This window comes from Antedon bifida, chromosome 3 (assembly GCF_963402885.1).
Source record: "Antedon bifida chromosome 3, ecAntBifi1.1, whole genome shotgun sequence".
Taxonomy (NCBI): domain Eukaryota; kingdom Metazoa; phylum Echinodermata; class Crinoidea; order Comatulida; family Antedonidae; genus Antedon; species Antedon bifida.
The window spans coordinates 7,774,460-7,787,097 of record NC_136228.1 but is presented as its reverse complement, the minus strand read 5'-3'; the positions used below and the strand labels follow the sequence as shown (position 1 = coordinate 7,787,097).

General features: G+C 32.3%; 1 protein-coding gene across 1 annotated transcript; it reads right to left on the bottom strand.

Moving 5' to 3' along the window:
* Positions 1 to 3,082: 3,082 nt before the first annotated feature.
* On the bottom strand, positions 3,083 to 12,218 carry LOC144838828 (glycerophosphocholine phosphodiesterase GPCPD1-like). The gene is made up of 17 exons (XM_078694330.1): positions 12,108 to 12,218; positions 11,353 to 11,493; positions 10,501 to 10,646; positions 9,513 to 9,554; positions 9,057 to 9,232; positions 8,489 to 8,599; positions 7,918 to 8,071; positions 6,933 to 7,077; positions 6,442 to 6,514; positions 5,674 to 5,766; positions 5,414 to 5,491; positions 4,859 to 4,883; positions 4,616 to 4,722; positions 4,123 to 4,256; positions 3,824 to 3,959; positions 3,510 to 3,670; positions 3,083 to 3,167 (listed from the first exon to the last, which is right to left on the bottom strand). Exons 2-17 carry the CDS (start codon positions 11,484 to 11,486, stop codon positions 3,140 to 3,142), a joined length of 1,743 nt encoding a protein of 580 aa, XP_078550456.1. The 5' UTR covers positions 11,487 to 11,493; positions 12,108 to 12,218; the 3' UTR covers positions 3,083 to 3,139.
* Positions 12,219 to 12,638: the final 420 nt, after the last annotated feature.

The window sequence follows — 12,638 nt, the reverse complement described above, 5'->3', positions numbered from 1 at the left end:
AATAAGTAGTAGTAGTAGTAGTAGTATTCCACATGAAGATAGTATAACATTTTAATCCAATTTTGTTGCGGTGAAATTCTAAGTTTATTCAGAATCTAAACACAATTTAATTACAATACATGTAAACAAAATAATCTAACAGTGGGCCTATGCTTTATATATAAGACATATTTGTGAGTAATGACATCATAAAAAGCCTAAAATAATTAATGTATGACTTTCTAATTTTAAACACCGCTCTATATATCTCTTTCTGACACGTATTATTGTTCAGGTAAATGGTAACCAGTTAAGCCCCTGTCAGAGAAATAAGAAGGGCACCCTGCCTCCAGGGACCTCCACCAGTTAAGTGTACTCTAACTCACCATAGGCTGGATAAATATGAACCTTCTTAAACACACTGGTTCCCCTGCATCGACAGCAGATGTACGATAAAAATAAAGACGCATTCGACGAACTTATATATAGATGATGTATAATTAGATAAAAATACGATACTCACCACAGAGTCAATGCTTAAATTAGTATTACTGAGAATTTACCACCAGACGACGTTGGCACGCGCCGACTTAGCAATGAATTAACATCAGACAGCAACGGTATAGGATGATGCTACTACTAGTGTTGGGAAAACTGTCAGCAGGCTATCTATCTCTGGTCTGATCAACCTCGCTACAAATTCACTTAACATGCATGGGCTTAAAATACTACTTAGATTCATGTGTAGATATGTGTTTGCATGTTGTCAGTCACAAAATCATCAGAGCGTATCAGATGTAAGCGATATAAATCAATTTATAATATACTGTTTGATTTAGCGTGAATAATAATGATGTTAATTTTAACTATAGAGGGCGACACTATCCTCATCTTTTAAGAGTTGAAACGCCTCCTCATCATCACCACCATCTATCAACCATGAAGGTATAACCTCCATGTATCAACCACCCATCCCATGCAAGTTAACAAAAACTGTAGGTTTTTGTTATGTTATGTATGATGATTATTTATAATTGTTATAATGATTATTGACGATTAATGTATCGCAAGATGAAGGAGGTACAACGATGAAAGTATTTATGAAAACAATACAGTAATAAAGTACAGCACGGTAGGCATACAGTAATAAAGTACAGCACGGTAGGCATACAGTAAAAGTACAGAACGGTAGGCATACAGTAAAAGTACTGCACGGTAGGCATACAGTAAAAGTACTGCACGGTAGGCATACAGTAAAAGTACTGCACGGTAGGCATACAGTAAAAGTACTGCACAATTATGCACACTGTAAAGTACAGCACAGTAGCATACAGTAAAAATACTGGAAGATTAAGCATACTGTAAAAGTACTGCACAATTATGCACACTTTAAACTACAACACAGTAGGCATAAAGTAAAAGTACTGCACGAATAAGCATACTGTAAAAGTACTGCACGATTAGGCATACAGTAAAAGTACTGCACGATTAAGCATACTGTAAAAGTACTGCACGATTAAGCATACTGTAAAGTTGATGGAAGTGATGATATTACAATGAGTGGTACATGCATTTTATTAGAAAAACGTTATTTTCAATTAAAATCTAAGAACTTTTTTATTTTTTTTTTTTTGGGGGGATTTTTTTTGTGTGCATTTTTCCTATTTTTTTGCGGCAGGGGGTGGGGGGACGTGGCATTTTATTAAGATTTGTAGTTTCTATTTATTTTTGAAGATATTTTAGATTTTACCACTTTCAAAGCAACAATCCTGTAATTTCATATTTTCTACTTTAATTTATATGAAAATGAAATCAGACTATAATTTTTACTCAAAATCATTATTTTATGTCATTAACACTTTGGAAACAATAAAATATCAATTTATATAAATTACATAAATGTTGTAAAGATACATAAAAAATGAAATAAATCATTTACTGTGAAATAAAATAACTTGTTGAAATAGAAACATCCAATATGCTTATCACAAATGCATTTGTAGTTAAACATAGAACAAAAAGATTACATTTATATTTTACAAACTTTTTGTCTCCTTTTTTTTAAATGTATTTTGCTATGCAGCTGTTTTTTTTGGCTGATTGTATATAATGGCTTATGGTAGATATAAAATGGATGCGAGTCCAAAATAAAAACTAAATTGATTTAGGACAATCATATGTGGGTCAAAAAAAGTTTAACCAGAAACAAAAAATGTAGCAAACTAGCAACAAAAGAGAAGATTTTTCTTTATTGCAATAAGAGGCAAACATTTTTTTTTCTTCAAATTATTGCTATTTTTTTTTAAATTTTAATTTTGAAATGTAATAATGTCAAATATTACTTATACAAATACAACTCAAACCTGCACACACAAGTATATTGAATAAAATATTAAATCTATTATTATATTAAATCTAATTTGATTGAAAATTAAAAAATTATAAACAAACCACAGTATTAAATATATTATATATTCCTAATATCAACTAATCAATGTAAACATCTAATTTATCAGTATCTTTATATATTTTTAATATTGAGTAAATTTAATAATATATTAAATCTATTATATTAAATATAATTCATATTCAAATTATAAACAAATATTACATCTTCTTAAAATTGTGAACCAATCAATATCCTGAAAATATTATAATATTATAATATATTAAATCTATTATATATTAACATCTTAATTAATATTTGATTGAAAATAAAATAACATTTCTAAATATATCATATATTACTATTATTTTACTTCTAATTATCACTAATACTATTCCTAAAAAATGAATAATGCATATTTCATTCAAATTAACCAACTCTCAACAAAACAAAAAATGTTGCTAACAATGAATACAGTTAATTAGGTATGATATTAATTTCAATTTGATGGCAGTGAAGTTAATTGTGAATTTTGATTATAAGGTGATAATATTACATAATGCGCAGTTTATTCAGCATATTACTCTATCACCAAACAAACTGCCATAACATCACTAGGTACCACCACCACCACTACACACTCGCAGCAGAATCTCATCAACGTGCCACCCCATCACCACACCACCCTAACACACAGCATCATTTGCACTTACAAACATTTGGCTTTATTAAATCTTTAAAATGTAACCTGTGACCAATGTATACAGTCAGTCATCAAGTCAACTGTGGAAGAGTTGTTACACTGTAAAGAAACAACAATATAAGATAATTATTACATGATAAGTACTTGTTTGACAACAAAAAGTTTCGTGTGCCCAAATATGGTAATGATATGACATCATGTCCATATATGGGCACATCACATTTTTTTTGTCACATAAAGTTTGATAGTGTAGACAGAGCTTTAAGATATCTTAGTGTTATGGATCTAAAAAAGCAATCAACTTATACCCCTTATATAATAATGGTACAACCCGCTATTAAAAAATATCTTAGTTTTCTAGATTTAGAAAAGCAATCAACTTTAATATACCCCTCATATAATAATGGTACAACCCGCTAGACACATCTGATCTTAACTTACTCATCTGTCAGGATTCCTTCAACCCCTTTGCTCATCATATCTTGAACAATGACAGGGTTTTTGTTGTCTTCTCCCCATAGAAAGAGGTGAATATTAGAATTACGCAACAATGGTATAAAAGAATCATCATTTCTGTAGTCATCCACATGTCCAACCATACCCTAAGAACAAAATATTTAAATTAGATAATATGCATGTCACAAAAAATGAATATATAGGCCTACTGTATGAGAAATACAAAATAATTTGCATGTCACAAAAAATGTATAAGAGAAATACAAAATAAATTACATATTAACAGTTTTTAAACTTACAGCGAGTTGTTCTCCCTTGATCCAATACATTGCTGACTGCACGGTGGTTATACGAGGGTCTGAGTACGCAATATACTTTTCTGTCGGACCACAATGTATCAACATGACAGGGAAGCGGTTCTGTTTCAGACGCAACCTAAAGTTTATAACAATACGTTAATTAATAATAATTTCATTCTTAGTAGACATTTCAGTAAATTATTGTTTGTGTCCTATTTTTCCATTGTGTTATGGAAAATATTTCTGAAATAAAAAAAAACAAAATAAAGTTCATTGATATTGTGTAGTACTGTACTCACAGAGCGCAGACGTCAGTATCAAAACTGGATATGACAATCTTTCGGTTCTGAGCATGCTCAATGAGTACTTGTAATGTATTGTCAACAAGGTCAGACATGTCCGTTGCATAATCTGGACATTCACTTATTCCATTCTGTACAAATTGTATTAACAAAATAATGAGTAAATGAAAAGGCTATTTGAATAGGACTCCAATGATGTTATACATTACAGTATGCAAAAAAAGCAAAAGGGTGCAGAGAATCTACATAAGTAACTTAATTAGTAATATTTAATAGTTAGATGTGTGTGTGTGTCTGTCAAGCCAGTAAAGACAAGTTCAAAGGCCCAGTAGGGAAAGTGATGACATGCTATCTACCTAATACAGATTTTTGCCCCTTTTGTAGAAAGAAGTTCCTTTTTTGAAAAAAGAACCCCCTGTAAAAATCCTGGCGATGGGCTTGTGTGTGGTTGGGGTTTTTTTTTGGGCGAGGGTGAGGGAGGATCACTTACCACTTGTTCCATTGGATATTTGATCTCAACATTAAATGCAAGGTGAATTGGCGTCTCATTCAGAACTTTGGCGAGTGGTGGAAACAATCTATCATCATTTTTCAAATCTGTAGATAAGATAACTACCATCAATGAGGGTTATTCACATTAACAGGTCATAACAAAATCACAAAAATATGGAATTATTGGGACATATTCACTAAAATTAACCGAATTAAATAATTACAATTGTAGAAATATTACCTGCGTTTACTGGTGTATGTGTTGTCTGAAATTTAAAACAAATGCATTGGTTACACAACAGAACTGTATTACCAATAAGATGGATGGATATATGTGGGGGAATAAACTGTGACCTGCAGCGTACTGGGCTGAATTGCGCACAGGTGTGGACAACACATACCACAACCTTCTACTCCCCTAAAGGTCCCTTCGTGTCGAGTGCTGCCACCAAATGGCATGCGTTCGCCTATCAACCACGACATGGGCTGATTGGACGAATACACAGGGGTAATCCCTACTCTTCCGAAATGTGTACTGGGTTTTTTAAAGTGCACACGAGTCAGATGTGTACACTAGACCTCCAGTTTTAAGTCCTTATCCGAGAAGACTTGTTCTACCACCAGAACAATGGTGGTGTCTTGAACCTGTGCCAATTGTATTGCTATGGTTTGCAGCGAGCCTGCCTTAACCGCTCGGTCACTCGACTCGACATAAGATATGGATGGATATGGATGGTGTACACTATAAAGAGTATTGTATTCAACTTCATTTCTTCCTAGTTCTCCTAGTACGTACCTGTACTTGTTGCAGTTGGTCACATGTTAAATCTGACAATAGTATCTTATGTTCAAAGTGTTTATCTGGGTCATCAGCCTACAAAACGTAAATAGAAGCGTAAACAAAAAAAAAGCAATTTAAACTACATTATTAAAATTATTATTAAAAAGCGTTTGTAAGCACAAATAGATATCTGTATCGAGACAGTGTATACATTGAGGCACGAAAACAAAATAAGCCTCTTGGCCATGAAAAAATTGTTTACAAAGATATCATACCTTCTGTAAACGTACAGGCACATCATAATCATGGTACACTATCGGTATACGATCCTTGCAGATGTGAACGTCAAATTCTACCATATGAGCTCCCTACAAAATAGTTAGAAAGTGTCACTGTAGTAGAATCTATCTCTTATGTCTTTCCTTGCTATTTATATGTTTGTTCTGTATTTTGCAGAAATGTTAATTTAAAAAAATGGGAGTGGGGAGAATAGGGAGCACCCATAGGGGGAACTTTGTTGGGTCTCAGGGATGTCCTTTTTTATTAGGGGTTCTACTGTATTAATACTGTCTGTAGATGCAAATATTAAATATTTTATATTAAACAAAGACCTTTGAAAATTCACAAAATATGTTTGGAAGATACTATTTTACTTATTATCACCTAATAGTAAAATCAACAGCCATTGACAATTATATAATAAAAACTAATTCCCCCTTTCTATAAAGCTCTGTCTACACTATCAAACTAGTTTGACAAAAAAAAGAGTGATGTGCCCAAATTTGGTATTGATATGCCAAAGTATAGTAATGATGTGACATCATCATGTCCATATATGGGCACTTCATATTTAGATAAAGTTTGATAGTGTAGACAGAGATTAATTTAGTCTCATTATCATTAGGTAGTGACGCAATATAGCCACACTAACATCCTGTTTTCCCCTGATTTAATCCACTTTATAACAGGCTTAGACAGTAGCACTGAAATTGCCATAATACAAATTGTCAATAGTTATTCCCAGTGCATTAGTTTCTACTTACAGCTTCCGTAGCACCTTTGAATGCACCTATTGTGTTTTCTATATACTTTTCTGCAGATTTTGCTATACCAATTCTGTTTAAAATAAGGATATTTTGGGCTTAATATAATTTTAAATACCTTTTTGTCTCTTGAAAAATTTCATATAAAAAAATATAACACATGATAAAAAAAAAATTAATATTAAATTAATATTATTTAATTACATCTAAAAAATTTTTTCTAAAATTTTGAGATAGCAATATTTAAAAATCTCTAATTTTGTAAACATTTTGTATGAGTCGAAACTCTTACGAGAGTGTTACTCCGTTTTAAAGGAGAGTAACCAATAAATATTATTATATCATTATTATTACAGAGGTATAAAGTTCAATCAAATTCAAAAGGTGAGGGCCAACTATATATGCTATTAAACATATATAATAGGCATTGTGTTTGGTCCATAAAGGTGTCCCCTTAATAGAGGTTCTACTGTTGCTGTAAATATACTCACTCCACTAATAATCCGGTATCTTTGAATGACCTGCCCATGCCTCGATGTCCAATACTTAGACAGCCTGTACTAGACCACTGATACGGCTTTTCAAATGTACACAAAGAACTACAGTTGGGTAGCGGCTTGATTACAACATATTGCACTGTAGAAAAAAAGATAAGAACATTATTATTAGAAAAAAAGATAAGAACATTATTATTATTAAACAAATAATTCAAATTTTTGATTGCAACAAAGTAAACATTGTTGAATTTACAATATTAAAATAACAATTAATAAATAATTAACAATACAAGTTCATATAACAACATATAAAATGACATTAAAATATATAAAGTATAATAATGATAACTGTTATTTAAAAATATAAAACAAGCGTTGCGAATCTTGTGTTTAAGCTACAAACACATAATCAAAATTATCTGTTGATTTAGCATTTTTTTGTTATTACTTATTAATAATTATTATTAATAATTAGTTATAATTGACAGACAAACTCATTGTGCATACATACAGTGTAAATAATATTGTTTAACTTTGTGCATTGAGGAAGATCCAAAACTTTGAAAGACAACAATCAAGGGTATAGTAGATATTAGTATAATTAAAGTATAAGCTCCTAACGGTGGATCAATCTTCCTGATCCTATTAAAAATGCATCCTCTATCATAGTTTTCAAAACACTCTTAAAAACCCATCTTTTTTCTTTTTAATTTCTTTCTGTTTTTTCTCTCAGCGCTTTTGGGACAATCTTTTTATTGTAAAAGCGCTTTTTAAATCAAAAATTAACATTTAACATATAGTAGAACCCCTATTAAGGGGACACCTTCATGACTATACAAAGTGTCCTGTTAATACAGATGTCCTTTGAATAGGGGTTGGCGGTAGTGTATATATATTCCTCCTCATTCAAAGGAAAGTGTCCCCTTAATAGGGGTTTAAAAAAGCTGGGATAATACTGTACTGGAAAATACACACCTACCTTTTAGGATGCCTATTGCATCTCCATTTGAATTGGTTACAGGACATGATACACAATCTCTAGTTTTTGTTAGATTTGTACCAAACACAGTTGCATGTCCACATATATGAACATGCTTATGATCCTCAAATGACAGCACTTCGATTTTGAACACCTAAAAAAAAATTGAAAGACATTAAATGTTTTTATCAAATAGTTACATGAGGCTTCATTTACCCACACAAATTTTGCTCAATTAAAATGTTATTTTTATTTTCAACATTGCCATGTTCATGATACATATATTAGATAAGATATAAGATTACACAGCCATACTTGTGTCTGTGTTTATAATGCATGCCTATCTTATTTGTGGCTGTGTGTACAGTATTAAGGGTCTTTCACACCTATTCTGGCACGGTTGTGGTCCGGCGGCGGCAAATCAAATTGAACGTCAATGTTTATCGATTGGCGCATAGCCGTGTGGAACATCGTGAAAACGAAACATTTGATTTGCCAACGCCGGACCAGAACCATGCCAGAACAGGTGTAAAAGAACCATAAAGGTTTCTATTTAAATTGAAATACTAACTGTGTTTTTTACGTCCAATACTTGTGAGGAGAACACCACAAACTCGTTATTTCTGTAAATTCTGCCAGAGTTTGATTGAGTTTTTGCAAAATACTCATCTTCATTGACCGCCTGCAAAGACAATGTTCATTGTAGATACTTAATTACAACATTAATGTTATTAATTATTGTTATAATATTTAGATACAGTATCAAGTTCTGCTAGAAGACCGTTAGACTGGCCATTAATAGCCAATTAAATGTTCACTTGAAACAAATGATTCTACCCATGATATATTTAGTAAAGCAGCGGTTTGGTAAAAGTAAGCCGCTTATCAATGGAATATTCCATCTATGACTCAGTCAAGTATTTTCTAGCAAGCACAAGTGCCACTAGTTTGGAACCAGCTTCCACTCCATATCTGTCAATAAAAATCTCTTAAACAATTCAAGTCACTTCTAAAATCTCATTTTCAATAATTCTTGTTGGGTCTTTTAGCACTGTGAGACATCAGTAAATAGTGCTTTATAAAAGTTTATTATTATTATTATTATATACCCAACTCATTTTCCTATTTATTGACATTACCTTAACTTGAATCGGCAAGCTGCCATTGGTTGTTTGTCGAATATGATTTGCTGTTACACGAAAACCAACATTAGAAGGCTCCTTGATATTAGTAAACTCCACAGGGTTGCTATGCAACATAAACCTTACTTCTGATTGGTCAGTTAACCAGCCATCTCTCACACATTTTATTCCATCTTGGAAAAATTAGAAAAATGGATAGAGAGTGCTAGATTATGTTTAATTACCGGTAGTTAATTATGTTGTATTTTTTAAAGTTTATACATTTTATTTTGTACATGTCTGTCTTCTGATATTATTAAATAAGCACAAGATGAATTATAATATAATATATCATTTATAAAAATTAAATTGTTGTATTGATTTTTAAAATAAAGGTATCTACATATAAGTGTAATGTATTTTAATTCATTAGAACAACATTAATTAAAATCATATCAAAAAATTAGAACTTACCTTTGACCCCAAAACAACCATCATTGGAAACCACACTTGGACCTAAATGATATAGAAATATCATCAGTGAATGAGAAGTAATAATATAAATGAATTAGTAATACGACACGAATTTCAATTCAATTTCTTTATTGCTGCAAATGCCACACTATGCAATACATTTCAATGATAAAAACTGGCTAAAGTTAGAATGAAGTGGAATGATTTATTTTAAAGGAAAACAATAATCTCTTTTCACTCGATCGAAAAAGTTTGTGTACATTATCAGGGAAATTAATTGCATGTTTTGTACAAGATACAACTTTATTGTCAAATTCTGATATTATAATTTTGAGATATGTTTTGTACCTTAGTAGAATCATTAAATAATACAAAGTGATAAATATTTAAACAAATTATAATACAAGTTACTATCTTTTAAAGTTTTGATTAAATAAATTGCATGCCATGTACAGTGTTGAAAATCTGAAACGGTTTGTGGAAAAAATATTCTGTCTCGGTCTAGCCCTTCTTGATCTGGTAATAGTCTTGTATAATTTATATTAATTTTCTTAAGTTTAATAGTTTTAAACATATTATCTAGAGATTTCACTTCAACACCGATAATTCTGCTGGCCTTTTACAATTCCTTGAATTTGACGTTTGTTGTTAACATTGATATGAGAGAACCAAATAATTATACAATAAAAAAGGATTGATTGAACAACAGATCATTGTTTGGACAAAAATGTTGGGAGAATATAATATCCATTATTTGTATACTATGCACACCAGGCCTTGTCTTTTGAAAATCATAGGTGTGCTACAAATTGCACTCCTCAATACATTCAGGGGTGCTGTAGGTGTGCTGTTTGTATTTTTGTGTGTAGAAGTTTACCAAATAAATGTGTGTTGTAAATCGCACTTCTCAAGGGCAGTTTAGGAGTGTGTTAGGTGAGTGATGGCACTCACTCGCCTTAAAAGACAAGTCCTGCACACTGTACGTTACCTGACAACAATATGTTCCTGGGTTGCTTATGCGTTTCCCATTTGTGAATGATTGTGTTGGCTTGCCCATCAGCTCCTGTTAGAAAACTGCACACAGCATACCGGTACTCTATTGCAGATCCAATAACATCTATTTCCAACTTCCATCTATCAAATTAATCATTAATAACATCATTTACTTTTTATTATTATAATAATAATATTCATTCTTAAGCTCTGTCTACAAACTTTACGTGACAAAAAAATGTGATGTGCCCATATAATATTGACATGACGATGATATCACTACCATATTTGGGTATATCACTACCATATTTGGGCATATCACTACCATATGTGAGCATATCACTACCATGTTTGGGCACTTCACACTTTTTTTGTCAAACTAGTTTGGTAGTGTAGACAGAGCTTTAGCACTTGCACAATGATTCTAAGCGCTTCACATTATTATTTCATTTTTAAAAATCAAAAAAGTATGGAAACATACTCCCAATGCAGCTAGTAATCAGTGCAAAGTTGTACCAGGTACCCATTTATACACCTGGGTGGAAAGAGGCAAACTAAAGTATTTTGCCTCTCTACAAGCAAGTAAAATTCTCATTAAAATACATTGTAATTAATATAATTGCATCATAGAGTAAATATCTCTATATTGTGCTTTTAAAAAAGCCACAACCATGTCCAAAGAAATGAAAAGATTTAAAACAAAAAATAAGTAAATGAGAAATTATAATCTATGAACACTCAGCGCACACCATACAAAATGCAGGTGCTGGAAATCCAGTGAGTAGACGTCAGAGTTTTGCTATTTTTGTGGAAGGGGTATTGTAGTACAACTACTGTTACTACATACTTTGTGTCTTTTAATTTTTGCAGTGGTTTCACCCTGTTGCATAGCCAGTTGCCAAGTTCTTTACAGTTGCCAGTCAACACCACAACTTGACCTACGTCAACATCAGCTTCAATATTGAAGACAAGCTTAACCATTTTATTTCTAGAAAAACGATTAAACAGAAAATGTGCTAATTAATTATAATGAGAATATTATAATTACACACAGACAGATACTGTTCAACAAACAGCAATAGGAAAACTTGATATGGCTGGCTAATGTATTGTTTTAATAATGTCAATTTGATTGATGAATCTGTAATTTTTTCAAGTGGTCTAGGACTAGGACTAGTAGCCTTGGTCTAGTATTAATTTTTTAATTTGTATAATAAAAACCACAATTCCATGGCTCAACAACAAGCCTATAAAAAAAATGACTGAGTGTTAGAATAGAGCATAAGTTTTAACATTTTGTATAAACTATAGCCTAAACTAGGAGGTAAGGCGTAGTATAGTAGCCTAGTCCTCTAGCTAGTACTAGTAGGTCCTAGGCCTAAACTATCTTGCTTGCCCTACCTACAGTAGTAGTAGCTAGGCTTAGCTAGTGGTTAGGGTCCCTCTTCTCTCTCTGCCTAGCCATCCTGGGCTACGCCTACTCCTCCTACTTAAAGGGCTAGGCCTAGGCCTACCTGCCTACTAGCTAGAGGCGGACTGAGTAGACTCCTAAACTACCTGGCCTACTACCACAACGTCTCCACCCTTTTATTCAATACTTACAGTTACAATGGTTAAAACAGGAAATGGATTTCTCCATTGATATGAATAAAGAACAAAAACTGTTGTCAGTCAGAAGAGCCACCAAAACACTTTCTTTCTCGACTTTCACTCCCCTCTTTTTTGAGGTATATTCAGAGCGTCATTCTGACGACTGGAGCATTCTCTACGGAGCGCCATTTATGCCTTTATTAACTTCAATAATAGAAATAGTACTACGGTAACTGCTCAAGTGGACCCAATTTAGCACCAGGGTAGCACAGTGATATAAAATAGAAATAAAAGTCACTACTTTTAATATCGTTTCGTATATACCCATATCACAAACTGACAAACAGAAACATCTTGGCATTCACATTGATTCAAATTTATCTTTTTCTTTTCATGTAAATAAACTCCGTTCCAAACTGGGCTTTTCCATCTCCATCTTATCGCGTGCTCGGTCATTTCATTAATAAATACACATCCATACTCCTCTATAACACTATAATCCTCCCACACATTGTCTATTGATGTAGTGTTTGGGGAATCAGA